Below are 25,135 nucleotides of genomic sequence, written 5' to 3'. Positions count from 1 at the left end.
AGTTGCCACTGCCAATCGCCACTTCATTAGCAAGAACCCAGCAACGTGATTCGACTAACGTGGGGGTGACGTTTTAGGCTGGGTGAATAAAACCAATACGCGTCCCCTTTTCTGCGCTTTACACAGTATGGCCGGCGATATTAGCTAGCACTTGCTTTACAGTATTCTCTGTAAAAGGGAAGACGGTTAAACCAAGAAATTACACCTGGATTGCTAAAGGACTGTACTTAATAAATTATAACGATCAAACAAGGGCTAATTCAATTGGAAACGTAACCGACGTTTAATTTCTGTTGGTGTCTGTTAACTCACGATGGAAGCGAACGGTGCACACTTCTTCGAGGGAACCGAGAAGCTGTTGGAGGTGTGGTTCTCCCGGCAAGATGAGATCAAAGGAACAGGGGACCTCCGTACCATCCCAAGGTTTGTGAAGTTGAGATGTGATTAATACGTTCTGCCTTTGGCTAGCTAGTTAACTAAGCTACTAACATTAGCCCCCGTGCTTCAGAAATCCGTTCACTCAAGAAGACTGGATGGCGATTCAACCCTCAACACGCGCTAGAAAGAAACATTGTAACGAGGATTTATTTATCTAGTTAACTGGGCCCGTTATTAAAGACTACGGTTATCTCGTAAACCACAATCTTTCACTGACATGTCATGTGGTGGCTAATGTGATCACGCAGTGCTAGCCAGCTGGTTAGCTAAATTCAGATAACATCGTCACTCATGAATTACCATCCCCCCACACTGACCACCACTAGCTTGGCATTTGCTTAGGGAACGAACGCGGTAGCCGAGTCATTCATTCATGCGGTTCAGTCAGCTGCTGACTAATGCCCGCTACTGCCATTCATTAGCTCTCCAGTAATACTAATTATCTAATGTTTTAGAAACGTATTTGAATATTGCATGTACCATCAATGCAATGTTAAGTATTCCAATTTGCAAGCTAGCAAATTGTTTTGGCAAGAAAAGTGGTCAGATTGGGGTGAGTTTGACAGCGCGGGTTTTTCGCATACTGCGCATGCATTGGTGTTCGATGTATCCATGCAAGGGTGATGATCTCAACATGTTGCCCACTGATTTGATTTGACACTAAACACGCTAAATAGCTCATTATCTTTATGCAATCTTGTATCTTATGTAACCAGGTAGCTAGGTAAGTCTACAACGCAACTTCTGAAGTTGTTGGTGTCATTGTGTATCTTCTGGCTAGCTGTAGTAATTTTCCATTTCACTTCTCTGCGTCACGATGTGGTACTGTAGCGCCTTGTGGCCACCGCGATCTATTCTCTGATATGCCGCATTGGCAATCATGGTCTCTCGCCGCTGAAGATTTACAACCTCTGCAATGCACAATGAACGAAGGCCATTAACAGACTAACGCGATATCTACCATTATACCTGATCAGTTTGAGTTGATTGCCAACCACTTAGCTGAGAAGCCAATCTTCACTAGTGTAATTTACCCAATCGGGATCAATGCAATAATGAACTTTAAATTAAACTAACGCTTGTAGTTGCTGTTACTTGTACATACCCATGCATGGGGCCATCTAAATTGTATTTGCAAAACCCTTCAAACTAGGCCTATTTGCATTGCCCTAATCAGTGGTGTAAAAATACTTCAAAGTACTACTTAAGTAGTTTTTGGGGTTATGTACATTACTTTACTATTTATAATTGACAACTTTAAGTTCATTACCTGCCTAAAGAAAACAAAATACTTTTTACTCCATACATTTTCTCTGCAACCCAAAAATTCTCGTTACATTTTGAACGCTTAGTAGGACAGGAAAATTGTCCAGTTAACTAACTTATGGTATCACGAAAACAACATCCTTGGTCATCCCTACTGCCTCTGACCTGGCAGACTCACTAAACACATGCTGCTTTCGTCAGTTATGTCAGTGTTGGAATGTGCCCCTCGAAATGAAGAAAAAAAAAGTGCAATCTGGTTTGCTTTAATATAAGGGATTTATACTTTTGATACTGAAGTATATTCATAACCAAATACTTCTGGACGCTCACTGTATATTACTGGTTAACTTAATAGAAAATGACTCAAGTCATCTTTACTTTTACTCAGGTATGACAATTGGGTACTTTTTCTACCACTGGCCCTAATATCTAATAAAGAACACGTGTCAACCATGTTGAATTATTTCAATGCTCTTGTTTTTAATACGATTTGGAGTCTTCATTTTTATTTAACCATTATTTTACTAGGTAAGGTGACTGAACACATTCTCATTTACAGCAACAACCTGGGGAATAGTTATGTCAGGTGAATGAGCCAATTGGAAGTTGGGGATGATTAAGTAGTCATGATCAGAACCAGATTGCAAATTTAACCAGGACACTGGGCTAACACCCCTAATCTTACGATAGGTACCATGGAAGCTTTAGTGACCACTGAGCCAGGACACCTGTTTAACGTCCCATCGGAAAGACTGCTCCCAACACAGGGCAATGTGCCCAATCACTGCCTTGGGCACTTGGAATGTTATTTTTTAGACCAGAGGAAAGAGTGCCTCCTACTGACCCTCCAACACCACTTCCAGCAGCATCTGGTCTCTCATCCAGGGACTGACCAGGACCAATCCTTCTTAGCAAGAAGTAGGATGCAGAGTGGTATGCTTGTGGCCTGAACCTTTGCTGCCAATCCTCAATTATTTGACTTGAATAACTTGTTGACAAGAGGCCACTTTAAGGTTCCTCAAGGCTTTTGCATGCTTCCCAGTCGAAACAGCGTAGCGTTTGCATACATTAGTACTCAATTCTGTGACCGTTTTTGTTAGTTTTGGACTTGGGTGAATATTTGTTTGGCTGTTTGCTGGATATTTACGGGAACTGGGACAGGCTGTTGTAAGTGTTGCTCCAGAGTATCCCATACATGCTCAATGAGTGATGTCTGAGTACGGTATGGAGGCCATGGAAGAACTTTTACATTTTCAGCATCCAGGAATTGTGTACAAATCCTTGCAACATGGGGCTGTGTATTATCATGCTGAAACACGAGGTGGTGGCGGATGAAGGGCATCACAATGGGCTTCAGGACCTCATGGTATCTCTGTGCATAAAATGCAATTGTTCGTCCGTAGCTTACGCATGCCCATACCATAACCCCACCACCACCATGGGGCACTCTGTTCACAACGTTGACACCAGCAAACCGCTTGCCCACACAACGCTGCCTGCCCGGTACAGCTGAAACAGGGATTCATCTGTGAACACATTTCTCCAGCGTGCCAGTGTCCATCGAAGGTGAGCATTTGCCCAATGAAGACGACAAGCATGCAGCTGAGCTTCTCTGACGGTTTCTGCAAAAAGTCTGTCTGTGCAAACCTGTAGTTTCATCAGCTGTCCTAGTAGCTTCTCGGACGATCCCGCATGTGAGGAAGCCAGATGTGGAGTTCCTGAGCTGGCGTGATTACACGTGGTCTGCGGTTGTGAGGCCGGTTGGACGTACTGCCAAATTCTAACACAGCAGGTGGGTTATAGTAGGGAAATTAACATTTTAAATTCTCTGGCAACAGCTCTGGTGGACATTCCTACTGTCTCAGCATGCCAAATGCACACACTTGAGACATCTGTGGCATTGTGTTGTGACAACTGCACATTTTGTCTTTTTATTGTGCCCAGCACAAGGTGCACCTTTGTAATGATCATGCTGTTTAATCAGCTTCCTGACATGCCACACCTGTCAGGTGGATGGGTTATCTTGGCAAAGGAGAAACTCACTAACAGGGATGTGAACAAATTTGAGTGGTAAGCTTTTCTGCTATCTTATAGTCCAGCTCAAGAAACATGGGACGAATACTTTACATGTTGCTTTTAACATTTTTTGTTCAGTGTAGTAATGGAATGGCAATTGCCATATTAAAGTCCATTCCAATACATGTGATTTCATTGAATGAGAAGGACTGACAAATGGTTCTTCACCTGCCTCTGTGGCAAGGTTCATGGCTACTGTTGGCAATCCAAGGGAAAGCCAGGGTTTTCATGGTTAACATATGGTTAGGAATGACGACGGGTATTAATTTACAGCCAAGGAAGATTAACAGATCGGCGGCAGTGGATCCTGGATGCTGGACGCCTGCCAATGTCCAACTAAGTCCACAAGGGCATCTGATTCACAGATCTGTACCTTACACCCGCCTCTGCCACTGTCTTTCTCTGGGCTGAGTAGCAGCTAAAACTTTTCTTATGGTCAGCAGAAATGTTGGTGTTTAACATTTCTCTTGGTATGGACGTCCGTCTGAGGATTGTTAATCAGCACACCTGCCGCTCTAATGGGGGAAGTCCACCTCATTTGACCTATATTGCGGGTCTATTAATACAAATGGTGTTTCACATTTTATAAGAAAAATAGTTCCCCAGATAGACTGGCCATGTGTTTTGTTTTGAGAGGTGCCTATTGGCATTTATTTGCTGTGTTTTATCCTGACTTTCCATCAATACACTTGTCTGGGGAAACTTAACACTTCGTAACTACATTGTTCATGTCACACTCAATATGATACTTGACAGATGTTACAAGGGGTTTTTAGGGAAAGGTGTGATGCTCAAGAAACTCATTGACCCCCTGAAATAAGTCCCGGTTATGTAAAACGATCTCGCAATCATACAGTCTACAAAGTCTTGCTCAACAGGACCATGGTAACTGATTTCGTGACATGGTGGATTTATGCGCTAAACCAAGGATGGGGCAACTTGATGGGGTGGAGCCCACAATCAACTCCTGGGGGGTTGCAGTGACTTGTGGGTCTGCGTAGACACATCCATACCCACACGTGCGGTCAGATCCGGCCCTAGCCTCGTATTCTAACTCAACAGTAAATTGAGACCCTGACTAGTTCTTCAAATATATTTAATTATTTTGTTTTTGGTAATTGATCTGTGGGCCTACATGGATGCATGCTGCCAGTTTCCCATTCCTGAGCTAAATTGTTAACTTCTATTGACATCTGTATTTAAACACTATTTGCAGTTGAACAGGATCTCAACCTTCTTGATTGATCTACCTATCTTTAACTGTTTTGGATGATCATAGTCATTACGAGGCCTAATCCCTACAGTTATTACCTAGAAGCGGTGGAGAAACTGGATTGTCATCTACCTGCTGTCTTGTGAGCAGGCTGTTGCTTAATAGTAGCCTGTACCTGTTGTGCCAGAGTGCACCTGCCTGCTGTTTGCACTGTTCCAGGGAATGCCAGGGCTCTGGACCTGTTTCAAAATCAACCTGAATATAGTACTGTAGGTTTTCTTTTCACTGTTACTAGCCTCAATCATTTGTTTATGTAAGTAAAGTGAGTTGGTTAGGCCTTTTTAAAATCTAAAGCAAGACATTAATTGTTAGACAGCCCTTATGGTTTGTTGGCAGATTAATTTCACTGTCTATTTAGTCATCAGTCACACCAGTTAGACACCCCAAATGCCATGCCCAGAATTGTGAAATGATTAGCTTAATGTAAGATTGTTATTCAAATTGTCTGACACTAGAACTACAGTCTAGCCTCTGACAGTTGCTTCTATTTTGAAAAAGCAAGTCTTGAACTATTAAATTGAGTGTGCTGCAGTGTTAAAACAAAAAACAAACATGAACAAATGCTTTTTGTCTTTCAGGTTTGAGTGGGACAAACTTCTGGAGAATGTGCACTGTTTGATCATAAGTGTGACAAAGACCGACAAGCAGGAAGCTTATATACTCAGGTGAGTAGCGACCGAATCCCTGTTCTGTTTACCACTGTCACCTTGGCTTGTCCCCATTTCAGAATAGAGAGCTGGGATTGCGTCATCTGTAATCGTCTCATTGTGAATGGCTGCATGGAAACTCTTCTCTCCCCCAGGGTGAAAGGACTGACTGAGCAGAGCTCTTTTTAGATCTCTCAGGTCTCCCTGCCTGTTCTGAAGCTCCTAATGACCTGGGTCTTATCTGAGCTCAGTTGAAAGATGGCTAAATGAGCACCCTGGCAGCGCACAAGCATATAAGGCACAAGTTGCCAATTTAGGTTCCTAGGAATCGATATCTGATGGTGAAATCTGCCCTTTGTGACACCAGTGTACTCTGACTGGTCTTTGGGGCAAGTCATTGCCAGTAAAAAGTACATGCCTGACCCTGGGTGTTAGTCTGGCTGCGGAGGCTGTTGTGAGAGGTCTCCACTCTCAGCTCCCTCTGCCGGTTAAGTCCCACCTACAACCGTCTGGTAACGAGGGGTAGGGTTGATCTGTCTAGCTGTTGCACAGACCTCGACCAGGCCGGGGCTAGCACAACGGAGTAGCGTTCTCCTTCACTCTTGAGGTTTGTTATGCGAATGGGACAGTGCTGATTCAGGGGAGGACTACCTGTGACAGCTTTATGTTTGACTGCAAGTAGACAACATTGGTGTTGTAATCCTACATATGCCCCACAAACTTCTTCCTTCTCACTAGTAGTGCTGGAAATGACCAGAGGCGACACAATATTATCACAATGCTTAGTTGGCAATACAATATGTATTGCAATTCAATACTGCAATTTTGTTGATTCGACGTTCCGAACAGATTGCTCACTATACACGGAGTGTACCAAACATCAGGACCACCTTCCTAATATTGAGCTGACCTCCATAAGGCATCATAGCTGGTCAGTCTGTCATGGAAAGCACATGTTCTTAATGTTTTGAACAATCAGGGATTACGTCTGCTGCAGAGACGATCGTTGAACTAGTGCCAAAAATAGTGATATTTTCAATGAGATACCATAGGCTATATCGCAAAAAATATACACTGCTCAAAAAAATAAAGGGAACACTAAAGTAACACATCCTAGATCTGAATGAATTAAATATTCTTATTAAATACTTTTTTCTTTACATAGTTGAATGTGCTGACAACAATCACACAAATTATCAATGGAAATCAAATGTATCAACTCATGGAGGTCTGGATTTGGAGTCACACTCAAAATTAAAGTGGAAAACCACACTACAGGCTGATCCAACTTTGATGTAATGTTCTTAAAACAAGTCAAAATGAGGCTCAGTAGTGTGTGTGGCCTCCACGTGCCTGTATGACCTCCCTACAACGCCTGGGCATGCTCCTGATGAGGTGGTGGATGGTCTCCTGAGGGATCTCCTCCCAGACCTGGACTAAAGCATCCGCCAACTCCTAGGCAGTCTTTGGTGCAACGTGGCGTTGGTGGATGGAGCGAGACATGTCCCAGATGTGCTCAATTGGATTCAGGTCTGGGGAACGGGCGGGCCAGTCCATAACATAAATGCCTTCCTCTTGCAGGAACTGCTGACACACTCCAGCCACATGAGGTCTAGCATTGTCTTGCAGTAGGAACCCAGGGCCAACTGCACCAGCATATGGTCTCACAAGGGGTCTGTCACATGTGCTCAGTGTGAACCTGCTTTCATCTGCGAAGAGCACAGGGCGCCAGTGGCGAATTTGCCAATCTTGGTGTTCTCTGGCAAATGCCAAACTTCCTGCACGGTGTTGGGCTGTAAGCACAACCCCCACCTGTGGACGTCGGGCCTTCATACCACCCTCATGCAGTCCGTTTCTGACTGTTTGAGCAGACACATGCACATTTGTGGCCTGCTGGAGGTCATTTTGCAGGGCTCTGGCAGTGCTCCTCCTGCTCCTCCGTTTCATAAAGGCGGAGGTAGCGGTCCTGCTGCTGGGTTGTTGCCCTCCTACGGCCTCCTCCACGTCTCCTGATGTACTGGCCTGTCTCCTGGTAGCGCCTCCATGCTCTGGACACTACCCTGACAGACACAGCAAACCTTCTTGCCACAGCTCGCCTTGATGTGCCATCCTGGATGAGCTGCACTACCTGAGCCACTTGTGTGGGTTGTAGACTCCGTCTCATGCTACCACTAGAGTGAAAGCACCGCCAGCATTCAAAAGTGACCAAAACATCAGCCAGGAAGCATAGGAACTGAGAAGTGGTCTGTGGTCACCACCTGCCGAACCACACCTTTATTGGGGGTGTCTTGCTAATTGCCTATAATTTCCACCTGTCTATTCCATTTGCACAACAGCATGTGACATTTATTGTTAGTTACATTGTTGTTTAAGTGTTCCCTTTATTTTTTGGAGCAGTGTATACATTCCCCCCCCCCCCCCCCATCAGTACTCACTAGCTATACTGTAACTAAGAGGCAGATGACTAATGATAACCCAGCTATGTTTCCTCAAGGAGTCTGTGGGCCAGAATTCTAGACGGGCTTGCCGCTGTAAACAATTTCAGGCCCATGATAACAGCAATGCACTAATGCCCTGTGGTTGGTTTTGAATTCATGCTCAAGGCAGACTGTTAAGCTGTTTGTAGCATGTGCTGCTTTAGGTTTACTCTGTGTAGAATCAATGGCCAGCAGTCACCAGGGTAATGCCATGCCTGGCTGTCAGTCTGCCACGCAATGGTGTCTTTAAAAAAAAACTCTCCAGGTGTCTAAATAGTACACGCTACTTAGCTGGAAGGCATCGAACCTGAAGAACTCTACTTTTTCCTTTTGACAGTTGTACATGCATGTTGGATGTAAATTGAGCTCATGTAAAAAAATAAAAACTTAGCGTTAAGGCTATTTAACTGTAACTTGTGATATGTATGTAATGTGTATAAAACTCATAATATTGCTCTTCTCCTTCTGTCCCTTTTTCCATTCAGTGAGAGTAGCATGTTTGTCTCCAAGAGACGTTTCATTTTGAAGACGTGTGGAACCACCCTCTTACTGCAAGCACTGATGCCTCTGCTGGAACTGGCCAGGGAGTACTGTGGCTTTGATGCTATCGAGGTCAGTGTGACGTGCGCTCACACACAGGGTTGGGGAGTAACTGATTACAAAAAACGAACTATTCTGAAGTTACCAGCAAAAATATTGTAATCAGATTACATGTACTTTTGCAAAATCAATGACTTTTAAATTCAAGAAGCATGTTTGTGTAAAAAATCAGCATTGGAAAAAAGGCAAATGTTTACATTTGTTCTATCTTGAGTTTAACCAAGTCAGAGACCACTATGACGACATACCAAATACGTTTGCTGGATTGTGGGAAAATAGCAGGAATTTGCACCAGCTGATGGTGAATTCACGTAGACACTTAGCTAAATGCTAACGAGTGAGAACCAACTGTATTGAGTGAAATATAATTGGAAAGTTTAGTGTAGGGCTCAGAAATGTTCCATATGCACAAAGCTTTCTCAAATTTTGCGCACAAATTTGTTTACATCCCTGTTAGTGAGCATTTCTCATTTGTCCAAGATGATCCATCTACCTGACAGGTGTGGCATGTCAAGAGAATCAAACAGTATGATCGGGATGTATTCAGAGCCCTTGGCTTTTTCAACATTTTGTTACATTAGCCTTATTCTAAAATTGATGAAATATTTTTCCCTTAGCAATCTACACACAATACCTCATAATGACAAAGCAAAAACAGGTTTTTAGACGTTTTTGCATATTTATTCAAAAATAAAAAAACATACATTTCTTTACTGAAGTATTCCGACCCTTTGCTATGAGACTCAAAACTGAGGTTAGGTGCATCCTGTTTCCATTGATCATCTGTGATGTTTCTACATGTTTGAGTCCACCTGTGGTAAATTAAATTGATTTGACATGAGTTGGAAAGGCACACTCCTGTCTAAATAAGGCCCCACAGTTGGCAGTGCATGTCAGAGTAAAAACCAACCCATGAGGTCAAAGGAATGTCTGTAGAGCTCTGAGACAGGATTGTCGAGGCACAGATCTGGGGAAGGGTACCAAAACATTTCTACAACATTGAAGGTCACCAACAACACCGGCCTACATTCTTAAATGGAAGAAGTTTGGAACCACCAAGACTCTTCCTAGAGCTGACCCCCCCCCCCCCCCCCCCCCCCCTCCCGGCCAAACTGAGCAATCGGGGGATGATGGCCTTGGTCATCGAGGTGACCTCGAGCCCTATGGTCACTCTAAAGGAGCTCAAAAGTTCATCTGTGAAGATGGAAGAATCGTACAGAACGACTACCATCTCTGCAGCACTCCACCAATCAGGCCTTTATGGTAGTGGCTAGACAGGTGTCACTCTTCAGTAAAAGGCACATTGACATCTTGCCAGAAGGCACCTAAAGGCCTCAGACCATGAGAAACAAGATTCTCTGGTCTGACGAAACCAAATATTTTGCATAAATTCCTATTGTCGCCACTAGAGAACCTGGCACCATCCCTACAATGAAGCATGGTGGTGGCGGCATCATGCTGTGGGGATGTTTTTCAGTGGCAGGGACTGGAAGACTAGTCAGGACTGAAGCAAAGATGAATGGCGCAAAGTACATAGATCCTTGATGAAAACCTGCTCCAGAGTGCCCAGAACCTCAGGCAAAGGTTCACCTTCCAACAGGACAACGACCCTAAGCACACAGCCAAGACAACGCAGCAGTGCCTTCGGGACAAGTCTGTGAATGTCCTTGAGTGGCCCAGCCAGAACCCGATCGAACATCTCTGGAGAGATCTGAAAATAGCTGTGCAGCAATGCTCCACATCCAGCCTGACAGAGCTTGAGAGGATCTGTAGAGAAGAATGGGAGAAACTCCCCAAATACAGGTGTGCCAAGCTTGTAGCGTCATACCCAAGAAGACTCGATGCTGTAATCGCTGCCATAGGTGCTTCAACAAAGCACTTAGTACGGTCTGAATACTTGTGTTAATGTAATTAAACCTGTTTTTTCTTTGTGTGACTGTAACAAAATGTGGATAAAGTCGAGGTCTGAGTACTTTCCAAAGCCACTGTATGCATGCTGACTGCAGGAATGTCCAACAGAGCTGTTGTTGGGGAATTGAAGGTTAATTTCTCCACCATAAGCCACCTCAAATGTCTTTTTCTAGAATTTACGATGTCCAACCGCAGACCGTGTAACCATGTCAGCCCAGGACCTCCACATCCGGCTTCTTCACTTGTGGCATCCTCTGAGTGGGAGGGGCTTGTTCAGGATTATTTCTCTCTGTAGTGAAGCCCTTTTGTGGGGTAAAACTAGGTGGACCTGGCTACCAAGTGGGTGTGCCTATGCCCAGTCTGAAATCCATAGATTAGGGCCTAATGTATTTCAATTGACTGATTTCCTTAGGAAAGTCTTAAATAGTTGCATGTTGCTTTTTAATATAATTTCAAAGAGGGGGTTGGATGCTAATAAGATCAGGGGTGGAAATGGCAACCCAGATGACTCATCCAGAGGTCTTTGACTTCTGTCAAAGCATTATAAAATATCTGATGGCAAACAATTAGTAGTGAATTGCATACGAGTCTTAACTTAATCACCTCATGTAAGCCGCACAAGAGACGCGGATAGATATAGAATGCTATGGCCTCACCGCCGCCTGCTTTCTCCGGTTGTGCTATTTACAAACTATGGTAAGCTTCATGTGACGGGTTAATTGAACACAATCTGCTTTCTCCTAATGTATTGCTCAATTTGGCTGCAGGTATTAACTTAAAGTAGCTACAAATAGTTATTTAAACATTTCAAATAAATAGTTTACGGTATTGATGGTATTAAAAGAGATGTGGCTTTTTCAAAATTACACGGTAGGGTAGCTTAGTGGTTAGGGCGTTGGACTAGTAACCGAAAGGTTGCAAGTACAAATCTGTCGTTCTGCCCCTGAACAGGCAGTTAACCCACTGTTCCTAGGCCGTCATTGAAAATAAGAATTTGTTCTTAACTGACTTGCCTATTTAAATAAAGGTAAAATAAATAAATAAAATGCATACATTTGTGCTGACCTCATTTTAGTTGACTGGTGGATTGTCTGTTCTAGCGATACAATTATGTTTAGTTGGGCTGTTGCAAAGAATATAAATGTTTATGGAACATCTTGACTCTGTCAGTGGACTAATCCATTGCGGAGGCCGTAATGTTTGTTTACCATTTCTTAATGCATTCAATTTATTACTAGTATTTTACAGGTATATTGAGTGCATATGTTTGCAGAGAGCACAGCCGAGGCTACACTTTGTTTTATTCCATTTACGTATTGTCAAGGTGTTTGTTGTGGTGGTTTGTGTGCTCCTGTCAATGTTGAGTAAGGACGCACACCTGATTAAGCATAGAAGTAGGCCTAGGCTACCTGGCCTGCACGCAAAGGTATGCTTACTTTTGGATCTGATTGAGAACCTCAGTAGTGAGTTTAAGACAAAGTACTTTCTTTTTTTTTTCCATCTCAAACAGCAAGTTAACAAAGTTTTGTTTTTACATCCATTGAGAATGACAATAGTTCCTCCAATGTAGCTTATTTTGAACAATCTTTCCAGGTCTCACCCTTTCAATTACCACTAAGTGAGGAAAAAATGCCATGATCTGATCAGGTGGAAATGTAATCAAGTAGGACTATTTTATGACTCCTCTGTCCAGGGCTCACTGGCGCTGTTAACGAAGGGTCCAATATACCAATTAAACACTGGAGTGATAGATGTGCAGAAGATGAATGTGCAAGTAGAGATACTGGGGTGCAAAGGAGCTAAATAAATAAATAAATAAATAAATAAATAAATAAATAAATAAATAAATAAATGTATGGGGATGAGGTAGTTGGATGGGCTATTTACAGATCGGCTATGTACAGGTGCAGTGATCTGTGAGCTGCTCTGACAGCTGGTGCTTAAAGCTAGTGAGGGAGATATGAGTTTCCAGCTTCAGTGATTTTTGCAGTTTGTTCCAGTCATTGACAGCAGAGAACTGATATGAATTCAACGTAATCCTTAACCTAAGTTCACATATCAAACTCCACCCTACTAGTCTTCTCTCAAACATGTGAATTAAACATTAACTATTTCATTGGGTGTAGAAAAACATCTGAGCAATCCACTTCCTTTTACCTGAGTCGCCCTTCTAAAATATTTAGAATCATTTGAGAGTTTACCAAAAAACAAACTTTATGATGGATAGGCTGTGTTTTGTTGATCCCAAGCCCCAATCATCCATGGTCTCACTTCTCAATTAGAGCTTCTCAACTGCCCTTGCAATTCCCAGAACAACAGTTTATCTTCACAAACCAAACATCATGAATGTTTGAACATAAGCATCCCACTAGGTACACCACGTCATTTCAACGTGGATAATTGGGTAATATTTGGTTGAGATGTTGGTCAATTATTAGACCTCAGGATAAGACCCAGATGCAGACAGTTCGAAGTAACAAAAGTTTATTTCAAAAACCGGGCAGGCAAAAGACCGGTCAAGGGCAGACAGAGGTCAGTAATCTAGAGCAGAGTCCAAAAGGTACAGAACAACAGGCAGACAGGCCATATGCAGCCAATGTGATTTATTTGTGTTCATACCCCTTTGACTTATTCTACATTTTGCTACAGCCTGATTTTCAATCTGGATTAAATAAATGTCTCCCATCTACTCACAATATCCCATAATGATAGTGAAAACATTTGTTTTAGAAATGTTTGCAGGTGTATATAAAAGTGAAATGCAGAAATGTAAATGAAGTATTCACACCCCATTGCTATGACATTCCAAATGTAGTTATGGTTCGTCTAATGTCCTTTGACCTTCCTTGATGTCACGACAACTTGATTTGGAGTTCACCAGTGGCCAATTTTTTATTGTTTGGACAGGATTTAGAAAGATATACCTGCCTATATAAAGTCCCACGGTTGACGGTGCATGTGAGAGCATAACCTCTACCATGACGTCCAAGGAACACTATACATCCATGCATACAAACCAAATGGAATACCATTTTATGTACATGTTCGTAAAACCAAAAATGTGTACACTCGTAAATGTTTTATAAACAATGTTACGCATCAAGATGTTATGTTTGTACATTATACCATCTTTGTTTGCGTTGATGTTATTGTGGACAGGATGGGTTAGTTCTAACATCTCCTTGCAACCTACAGAATTTCTTCTATTCTCGCAAGAACTTCATGAAGCCTACCCATCAGGAGTTCCCTCATCGGAACTTCCAGGAGGAAGTGGAATTTCTCAGCCAGATTTTCCCAAGTAAGTACTAATGCCCACGCTTCAAATTCAATTCCTCAACTCTAATCACTGGAGTCTAGGAAGAGTGTGTGTTATGCGTGGATGGGGCGAGTCAGGGACGATATACAGGCTGTCTTCATATGCTGTTCTCTAAGCAGGAGGTGTTTGAGACACGGGCACATAAGATAAAGAAATTACATGATCTTCCTTCGACAGATGGAGCAGCGTACTGTATGGGACGTTTGAATTCTGATTGCTGGTAAGGTCCCCCCCACTTATGCTACTGTTTCATGATCTATGCATAGTAACTAACTCTACCTGCATGTACATATTTCCTTGACTAACTGGTGCCCTTGCACATTGACTCTGTACTGGTATCCCCTGTATATAGCCTCCACATTGACTCTGTACTGGTATCCCCTGTATATAGCCTCCACATTGACTCTGTACTGGTATCCCCTGTATATAGCCTCCACATTGACTCTGTACTGGTATCCCCTGTATATAGCCTCCACATTGACTCTGTACTGGTATCCCCTGTATATAGCCTCCACATTGACTCTGTACTGGTATCCCCTGTATATAGCCTCCACATTGACTCTGTACTGGTATCCCCTGTATATAGCCTCCACATTGACTCTGTACTGGTATCCCCTGTATATAGCCTCCACATTGACTCTGTACTGGTATCCCCTGTAAATAGCCTCCACATTGACTCTGTACTGGTATCCCCTGTATATAGCCTCCACATTGACTCTGTACTGGTATCCCCTGTATATAGCCTCCACATTGACTCTGTACTGGTATCCCCTGTATATAGCCTCCACATTGACTCTGTACTGGTATCCCCTGTAAATAGCCTCCACATTGACTCTGTACTGGTATCCCCTGTAAATAGCCTCCACATTGACTCTGTACTGGTATCCCCTGTATATAGCCTCCACATGGACTCTGTACTGGTATCCCCTGTAAATAGCCTCCACATTGACTCTGTACTGGTATTCCCTGTATATAGCCTCCACATGGACTCTGTACTGGTATTCCCTGTAAATAGCCTCCACATTGACTCTGTACTGGTATTCCCTGTATATAGCCTCCACATTGACTCTGTACTGGTATCCCCTGTAAATAGCCTCCACATTGACTCTGTACTGGTATCCCCTGTATATAGCCTCCACATTGACTCTGTACTGGTATCCCCTGTATATAGCCTCCACATTGACTCTGTACTGGTATTCCCTGTATATAGCCTCCACATTGACTCTGTACTGGTATCCCCTGTAAATAGCCTCCACATTGACTCTGTACTGGTATCCCCTGTATATAGCCTCCACATGGACTCTGTACTGGTATCCCCTGTAAATAGCCTCCACATTGACTCTGTACTGGTATCCCCTGTATATAGCCTCCACATTGACTCTGTACTGGTATCCCCTGTAAATAGCCTCCACATTGACTCTGTACTGGTATCCCCTGTAAATAGCCTCCACATTGACTCTGTACTGGTATCCCCTGTATATAGCCTCCACATTGACTCTGTACTGGTATCCCCTGTATATAGCCTCCACATGGACTCTGTACTGGTATCCCCTGTATATAGCCTCCACATTGACTCTGTACTGGTATCCCCTGTATATAGCCTCCACATTGACTCTGTACTGGTATCCCCTGTATATAGCCTCCACATTGACTCTGTACTGGTATCCCCTGTATACAGCCTCCACATTGACTCTGTACTGGTATCCCCTGTATATAGCCTCCACATGGACTCTGTACTGGTATCCCCTGTATATAGCCTCCACATTGACTCTGTACTGGTATCCCCTGTATATAGCCTCCACATTGACTCTGTACTGGTATCCCCTGTAAATAGCCTCCACATGGACTCTGTACTGGTATCCCCTGTATATAGCCTCCACATGGACTCTGTACTGGTATCCCCTGTATATAGCCTCCACATTGACTCTGTACTGGTATCCCCTGTATATAGCCTCCACATTGACTCTGTACTGGTATCCCCTGTATATAGCCTCCACATTGACTCTGTACTGGTATCCCCTGTATATAGCCTCCACATTGACTCTGTACTGGTATCCCCTGTATATAGCCTCCACATTGACTCTGTACTGGTATCCCCTGTATATAGCCTCCACATTGACTCTGTACTGGTATCCCCTGTATATAGCCTCCACATTGACTCTGTACTGGTATCCCCTGTATATAGCCTCCACATTGACTCTGTACTGGTATCCCCTTTATATAGCCTCCACATTGACTCTGTACTGGTATCCCCTGTATATAGCCTCCACATGGACTCTGTACTGGTATCCCCTGTATATAGCCTCCACATGGACTCTGTACTGGTATCCCCTGTATATAGCCTCCACATTGACTCTGTACTGGTATCCCCTGTATATAGCCTCCACATTGACTCTGTACTGGTATCCCCTGTATATAGCCTCCACATGGACTCTGTACTGGTATCCCCTGTATATAGCCTCCACATGGACTCTGTACTGGTATCCCCTGTATATAGCCTCCACATTGACTCTGTACTGGTATCCCCTGTATATAGCCTCCACATTGACTGTGTACTGGTATCCCCTGTATATAGCCTCCACATGGACTCTGTACTGGTATCCCCTGTATATAGCCTCCACATTGACTCTGTACTGGTATCCCCTGTATATAGCCTCCACATTGACTCTGTACTGGTATCCCCTGTCTATAGCCTCCACATGGACTCTGTACTGGTATCCCCTGTATATAGCCTCCACATGGACTCTGTACTGGTATCCCCTGTATATAGCCTCCACATTGACTCTGTACTGGTATCCCCTGTATATAGCCTCCACATTGACTCTGTACTGGTATCCCCTGTATATAGCCTCCACATTGACTCTGTACTGGTATCCCCTGTATATAGCCTCCACATGGACTCTGTACTGGTATCCCCTGTATATAGCCTCCACATTGACTCTGTACTGGTATCCCCTGTATATAGCCTCCACATTGACTCTGTACTGGTATCCCCTGTATATAGCCTCCACATTGACTCTGTACTGGTATCCCCTATATATAGACTCCACGTGGACTCTGTACTGGTATCCCCTGTATATAGCCTCCACGTGGACTCTGTACTGGTATCCCCTGTATATAGCCTCCACATGGACTCTGTACTGGTATCCCCTGTATATAGCCTCCACATTGACTCTGTACTGGTATCCCCTGTATATAGCCTCCACATGGACTCTGTACTGGTATCCCCTGTATATAGCCTCCACATGGACTCTGTACTGGTATCCCCTGTATATAGCCTCCACATGGACTCTGTACTGGTATCCCCTGTATATAGCCTCCACATTGACTCTGTACTGGTATCCCCTGTATATAGCCTCCACATTGACCCTGTACTGGTATCCCCTGTATATAGCCTCCACATGGACTCTGTACTGGTATCCCCTGTATATAGCCTCCACATGGACCCTGTACTGGTATCCCCTGTATATAGCCTCCACATGGACTCTGTACTGGTATCCTCTGTATATAGCCTCCACATGGACTCTGTACTGGTATCCCCTGTATATAGCCTCCACATGGACTCTGTACTGGTATCCCCTGTATAAAGCCTCCACATTGACTCTGTACTGGTATCCTCTGTATATAGCCTCCACATTGGTATTTTACTGCTGCACTTTTTGTTACTTTTATTTAAATATTTTTAGGCAATTTTTTTCTTACCTGCATTTTTGATTAATGGCTTGTAAGTAAGCATTTGAATACCTGTTGTATTCGGTGCATATGACAAAATTAGATTTGAATTTACTCAAGATACTGTTCCATTAACGAGACATTAATTAATAATTGCCGTTGAACTTCAACTACACTGTCCAGTGCTGCTGAATGTGGTTGTTTTCCTTTACCTTGTTTCCCTACAGGTACCTGTTTACTCTGGATTTGCCAGAGTTCTGGGAGAATAAGCACGCAGATCAGACGCTGGAAGTTCTGATGAGTGACCTTGATCCAGCAATTATGGATCAGTTCTTCATGAAAGACGGTGTTTCTGCAAATGATGTCACTCGTGTAAGGCCCACACACTAGCAATGTTGGGTATTGTTATTTATTCTTGATTTCACGAGGGCTCACTCAGTAGGCCCCTTCAAGGGGACCTGTTCTTATGACATTGACCTATTCTGTAATGATATTCACTAGTAAGAGCACCGATATGGAAAGTATCAGTTACATTTTTCGATACGATATTGATATATTGTTTTTATAAAAACAAGGCAACTGTGTACATTTTTCACTTCCACATCTCTGAATTGTCTGGGAACCTACCCAAGCAGTTTGTATACAATCGGAAGCTTATCAACTGTTGCTGGCTCATCAGCAGGCAATTAAGTACAATAAATTGCCTAGGTCCCTATAAAATCTGCATTGCTGACGCAATCATGGAATCCAGACATGATCTGAATTCAATCTAAAAACATGTATTGCTCTTAGTAGGAAACGTTAAACAGAGTTGATCAGAAAATGCATTCGTTTGCCCAAGGTAATCATAAGACACTAATAAAATGCATCAGCGATTTGTATTTTCCTTCAACTTTCTGTAATGGCACAGGAATGTCTGTCTAGTGCTTGCATATGTCTATACTTTGTGTAGCTGTTAACCTTGTGGCCACTTGTTTTGCAAACTCTGCAATCACATGAGTGCTATAAACATTGCTGACCAAACAAGTATCTTGCTGGTGCACTCTTTCATTAGGGTAACTTTGCCCAAAAATGTATCTAATTTCAGAGCTCAAGTGGTCTCACGGTGCAGTTTAAACATGGTTATGGACTTGGAATATCCCATTCTATAAAAAACAAAAAGCCATTTTTACCTGGAAAAACAAAATGGATCACAAATTTTCTAGGTCCCTAGTTGACAGCCTGTGAGTTGTGAAAGGGGTTTTGTGCATGCAGGAACAGTAGTGTATGCTTTTTAAAAAAAAAGTTTAGGTAAATGAGAGGAAGGCCCAAATATCACTGCCTTGCGCCCATCTATATGAAACTATCAATATCGTATTGAATTATCGCTATTGGTGCCCACCAGTAATATTTATGATAGGAACACTATCATAAAGCTGACTTCATCAGTTAGTTGCTGTTTTGTAGTGCACTATATATACACTGCTCAAAATTTCACTTCTGTGAAATCGAACTGTCCCCTTAGGAAGCAACACTGATTGACAATAAATTTCACCTGCTGTTGTGCAAATGGAATAGACAACAGGTGGAAATTATATGCAATTAGCAAGACACCCCCAATAAAGGAGTGGTTCTGCAGGTGGGGACCACAGACCACTTCTCAGTTCCTATGCTTCCTGGCTGATGTTTTGGTCACTTTTGAATGCTGGCGGTGCTTTCACTCTAGTGGTAGCATGAGACGGAGTCTACAACCCACACAAGTGGCTCAGGTAGTGCAGCTCATCCAGGATGGCACATCAATGCGAGCTGTGGCAAGAAGGTTTGCTGGTCTGTCAGTGTAGTGTCCAGAGCATGGCGGCGCTACAAGGAGACAGGCAAGTAGGAGGGCAAGACGTGGAGGAGGCCGTAGGAGGGCAACAACCCAGCAGCAGGACCGCTACCTCCGCCTTTATGCAAGGAGGAGCACTGCCAGAGCCCTGCAAAATGACCTCCAGCAGGCCACAAATGTGCATGTCTCTGCTCAAACGGTCAGAAACAGACTCAATGAGGGTGGTATGAGGGCCCGACGTCCACATGTGGGGGTTGTGCTTACAGCCCAACACCGTGCAGGACGTTTGGCATTTGCCAGAGAACACCAAGATTGGCAAATTCGCCACTGGCGCCCTGTGCTCTACATAGATGAAAGCAGGTTCACACTGAGCACGTGACAGAGTCTGGAGAAGCCGTGGAGAACATTCTGCTGCCTGCAACATCCTACAGCATGACCGGTTTGGCGGTGGGTCAGTCATGGTGTGGGGTGACATTTCTTTGGGGGTGTGCTCGCCAGAGGTAGCCTGACTGCCATTAGGTTCCGAGATGAGATCCTCAGACCCCTTGTGAGACCATATGCTGGTGCGGTTGGCCCTGGGTTCCTCCTACTGCAAGGCAATGCTAGACCTCATGTGGCTGGAGTGTGTCATCAGTTCCTGCAAGAGGAAGACATTGATGCTATGGACTGGCCCGCCCGTTCCCCAGACCTGAATCCAATTGAGCACATCTGGGACATGTCTCGCTCCATCCACCAACGCCATGTTGCACCACAGACTGCCTAGGAGTTGGCGGATGCTTTAGTCCAGGTCTGGGAGGAGATCCCTCAGGAGACCATCCGCCACCTCATCAGGAGCATGCCCAGGCATTGTAGGGAGGTCATACAGGCACGTGGAGGCCACACACACTACTGAGCCTCATTTTGACTTGTTTTAAGGACATTACATCAAAGTTGGATCAGCCTGTAGTGTGGTTTTCCACTTTAATTTTGAGTGTGACTCCAAATCCAGACCTCCATGGGTTGATAAATTTGATTTCCATTGATAATTTTTGTGATTTTGTTGTCAGCACATTCAACTATGTAAAGAAAAAGCATTTAATAAGAATATTTCATTCAGATCTAGGATGTTATTTTAGTGTTCCCTTTATTTTTTTGAGCAGTGTATAACATTTTTTTTCCAGATGAGTGGAATTCGTGACCTGATACCAGGTTCTGTGATTGACGCCACAATGTTCAACCCTTGTGGATACTCAATGAATGGAATGAAGACTGACGTAAGTGGATCTTGTAGACTCTCTTAACCAGAGTGACTTAGTTATTAGTGCATTGAACTTAAGATGGCTGGGTGAGACAACGCATCGCAATCGTATCAAGTCCAAGTTTCCCTCAAGTATTTATCAGCTGTCTTTTTCCCCCTGTTTTTTTTTATTTTTTGTCTTCTGGCTCTTTATTAAATACGCCTTGGAAGTCATTTTAAAACCAAATGTCTGTCTTTATCTTACAGGGAACTTACTGGACGATTCACATCACTCCAGAGCCAGAGTTCTCCTATGTCAGCTTCGAAACCAACCTCTCTCAAACATCCTACGATGATTTGGTCAGGAAAGTTGTGGACATCTTTAAGCCAGGAAAATTTGTGACTACGCTGTTTGTTAACCAGGTGTGTCCTCGTTCAAAATGGGTCTGATGTGGCTTGTGGATGTTTGACTCTGTTTTCCAGAACGTTGCACTCATAAGTCACATCTTCAGTCTTCACTGTACTTGGCATTTTCACTTAACTTCATTTTTATTTTCTCCCACAGAGCTCCAAATGTCGCAGTGTCTTTTCTTCCGCCCAGAAACTTGAGGGGTACAAGCGCCTCGACCGCCAGTTGGCCCAATTCAACGATTACAATTTTGTCTTTACCAGTTACGCCAAGAGCCACCAGCAGAGTTGAGGATTAAGAATGAAAAAGAGAAAAAAGAAACACTGCCACATAGCAGGGCGATGTCCCCACTGCGGCCATCTCTCTGCCCGAGCAGAGAGGCACAGTCCCCTTTGCTGCCATTGTTATTCAGGATTTATTGGTTCCGACAAGGCCGCAGGCCCTACTAGTGTAACCTCCAGTTTGAATTGTTGTACCTATAACTTAGATCTCTTGCATGAAAGCTCTCTTCTCTGTTTAGATATTCTAGCTCACTCTTGCTGTGATCTTGAAGTGCATGTAGAGGATTTAAACACTCTCTGTTTGTTGCTGGCCAGCCTTGCCTCCTTGCTGCAAGTCTCCCCCCTCATTCCCCACAGACAGGGCTTCCGCTCCCACTAGTCCAGGGCCCTGACATGCTCAGATGGGTCCACTATTTTGTGCTTACCGACAGTTGAAACACGCCTCCCCACACACTCTTCCTTCCTCAACTGATCTGCTGCTTCATCGATCTGTTGCCAGTTTGTATCCTTTTTGGTTTTGACTTTTGAGTGCACTTTAAGAACACATTGTTTTCAGCCAACTGGAGCAGGACTCCTCAATACCAAAACAGGAAACGGCAACCCTTTTTTTGTCTTCTAGAATGTTCATGACTTTGGTCTTTTATTGAGTGATTAGAAGCATGTGAGCTTTGGGCCATATAGCATAATTTGTCAATTAACGTCGGAGTCTATCTAATGAATTCCTTAAATCAAAATGCCATACTTTATTAGCTTTGCACTACTAGAGGATTGGCTAGAGGCTGACCGCTAGGTCAACATCTAGTTGTTCTTGGCAGTAAACTGCACTGCAGCCAAAGGAATTCCTGCTAGAATTGGGTCAGAATGCCAAATCTGGCATGCTTCTCTCCACCCTGACAATCATTTAGCTGTTGAATGTGTCCTCAAATGGACAGGCTTTAAACTTGTCCCAGACAATAGTATGAGCAAATCATTTAGGATGTCCAGTTGGGTACATCACGGTATGGAATGTGTAATATATGCATTCTTATACCCAGGCTCATTCTACAGTATACTGTACCAACAAGATGGCTTTGGTGGTTAGAATTCCCTGTGGTTTTAAACTCATGTATGCATTCGTGAAAATATTGATTTACAAACAAACATCCAAACTTAAATGGAAGAATCAGTCGCGTAAGAATGAAGGCTGTGCAAACTGTGGTTCTAGAGGGCGTTGTTTAGACTAGAGGAGCCAGTTAAAGTGTTTTATATCTGAATGTTAATTGCAAGGAGACCTAGTAGACCCTTTGTAGCTGTGGTGTGGGCCAGAACTGCCCTCTGCTGTCCAGCATGGTCAGCCATTGTCGTTCCGCCCACCCCGTTGATATTTGAAACTAAGGGGTAGGGACGTCCCTAGGATCCTGCATAGCACTACCCCCCCCCCCCCCCCCCCCCCCTCCCCCAATATAGCAGACACTGTCATCTGGCCCCAGAACCATGCTTGACATAGGTGCTGATGGCTGCACAGTGTGGCCCTGAATGGAAATAACGAATCACACTCTGCTTAGTACAGTTGTGGCCCAGCAAAGCATTTTCTTTTTCTAAACAATGTACCCCCCCATACAGGAGTCGGTAAGCACACAATAGAGGCCCACCAATCTGAGCATGCCAGGGTGATCCCGGATCATTCCACACAACTGTTGCATAAACTGCCATTTTATAAATGTTATTGTGGGCAGGCATTTTGCAGTGAATTGGTCCAAAATGTGACTTCATTGCAGTTTTTTTGGCGTACCATCAATGCCCTTTTGTTTAGTGAGAAAAATCCTGTGGCACAGGTGACTACTAGTTCTGTATTGCTTGACAGTGTAGTGTGCTGCTGTCAGTTTCTCCTGTGTAAGTAGATCAATGTGCTTCACCTTGTTTAATCAGCTCATGTACTGGGGCATTCTGATTTATTGAGCAGGTGGGATGGGGGTTAATACATATTTGTTTAAATAACATGCATACATACAGCCACCTTACAGTGCTGAAGGCATGCCCTCCATCTGGTTAGTATACAGACAGAGGTTTGTAATTTGAGAGCGGATTTTGATAGGATGTTGAGGATTGTTCTCCATTGGCTGGTCAGTAATGTTCATGATGCTTCTCCTGCCAGCGAATGCAGATTGAGTTTAATTTGCAGACAGCTGGGGTGGACAGGACTTTATTTTTTTGGGACTGTGATTTCGGGCCTGCCTTCAGAACTCCTGGAGGTTATAACTGGTTATAACTGGTGCTGCGTTGCCCAGCTAGTTTAGAAGGCCCTTAGAACATCGGAGACCATCACATGATGGTATACTGTATTTAACAGAAAATTGGGCTTTCTTTAAACTGAATGTGACAGACATAACAAGCGGACCACTAGAATGAGTACTTCAGTTCATGTAAGGACCTGGGCAAAGTTGACAATTGGAACAACTTGCCTCCAGTACATCTGTGGCTTTTGGAATGGTTTAGCTTTTATTTTTTTTCCTGAGGACCAACTTTGGCCGATAGTCTTTATCTGAAATGTTATGACTCATGTCTGAGTGACCAGCCTCCACTGTTCTAGGAGCTGTATTGACTGGTTTAGGGAATAGACACCAGCACTGTTCACAAATAAAGGTAACTTTTGATTGCTTTTGGGTCAAGTCCTATTTGGACTTGATCTGGGTAGTCCTGTTGGTTTAACTTATTTTTTATTAAAGTCTAATTCTTTGTTTTTCTCAATACCATTTTTACAAACATTTTTGTAAGAAATGCATTTTTGCCTACTTCCAACTTTGTTTGTTTACCTTTTTTGTCGTAAAACCAGTGTTCCAGATGTATTTGTTCTGAAGCTGAGGGGATTTTTATTTTCTAAACAAGCTAATTTCATCATGTATTTTGTTTGCCTTACCAAGGAAAAGGTCAACTCCCCTGATGTGAGAGGGTGCAATTGCAGGATGTACTGAAGGGAAAATGTTTGCTGTTGTAACTCTTTTGCTGTTCTTTGGATGGTCAAGATGTGCTAAATGTATCTGTACTCTGAGCTTGATGCTTTAATAATAAAAATATAGCTCTTTCTCCTGTGAGTTTGTTGGTCAGCATGGGGTATTTTAGGTAAAGCGTTAAGGCCAGTTCACCATGTCTTTCACTAAAACCTAGGAAATTCACCCTACGTAAACGGTCAAGAAGTATCTAAACCTAATGACAATTGGTATTCCAGATGTCGGGATATTCAACTACAATTTGCCACAGGATGACTTGTTTTGAGTTTATGGGCAGGAACAATTCCAAATTTGTGGACTGCAACATGAATTCAAGAAGCTCAAACACAGACTTAAAACCATTTCAAACCTTGCTTATATTTGTAAAAGGTCACATCGCTCTGTGGGAATACTTTGGATCTGATTTCCAAAATGAAAGTCACTTGGTGTGTCAATTAATATTTACATTAAATACATACACAAAGTCGACACCTTCAAATGAGTAGATTCGGCTGTTTCAGCAGCAGGCTGTAATGACAGGTGTAGAAAATCGCACACAGCAGTTCATTCTCCATAGACAAAACATCAACAGTAGAATGTCCTTACTGAAGAGCTCAGTGACTTTCAATGTCGCACTGCCATAGGATGCCACCTTTCCAACTAGTCAGTTGGTCACGTTTCTGCCCTGTTAGAGCTGCCCTGGTCAACTGTTAGTGCTATTGTGAAGCGGAAACATCTAGGAGCAACAACTGCTAAGTTGTAAGCCACACAAGCTCAGAA

General features: G+C 43.4%; 1 protein-coding gene across 1 annotated transcript; it reads left to right on the top strand.

Annotated features, from left to right (window-relative positions):
• The first annotated feature begins 82 nt into the window (after positions 1 to 82).
• On the top strand, positions 83 to 24,452 carry LOC110529528 (S-adenosylmethionine decarboxylase proenzyme). Its single transcript, XM_021611778.2, has 9 exons — positions 83 to 423; positions 5,632 to 5,718; positions 8,663 to 8,789; positions 13,884 to 13,986; positions 14,182 to 14,224; positions 17,904 to 18,048; positions 20,644 to 20,736; positions 20,967 to 21,122; positions 21,265 to 24,452. The coding sequence occupies exons 1-9, from the start codon at positions 314 to 316 to the stop codon at positions 21,397 to 21,399; spliced, it is 999 nt and encodes a 332-aa protein (XP_021467453.1). The 5' UTR covers positions 83 to 313; the 3' UTR covers positions 21,400 to 24,452.
• Positions 24,453 to 25,135: the final 683 nt, after the last annotated feature.

The sequence above is a fragment of the Oncorhynchus mykiss genome, chromosome 8 (assembly GCF_013265735.2).
Source record: "Oncorhynchus mykiss isolate Arlee chromosome 8, USDA_OmykA_1.1, whole genome shotgun sequence".
Taxonomy (NCBI): Eukaryota; Metazoa; Chordata; class Actinopteri; order Salmoniformes; family Salmonidae; genus Oncorhynchus; species Oncorhynchus mykiss.
This window is presented reverse-complemented; position numbering and strand designations above follow the sequence as displayed.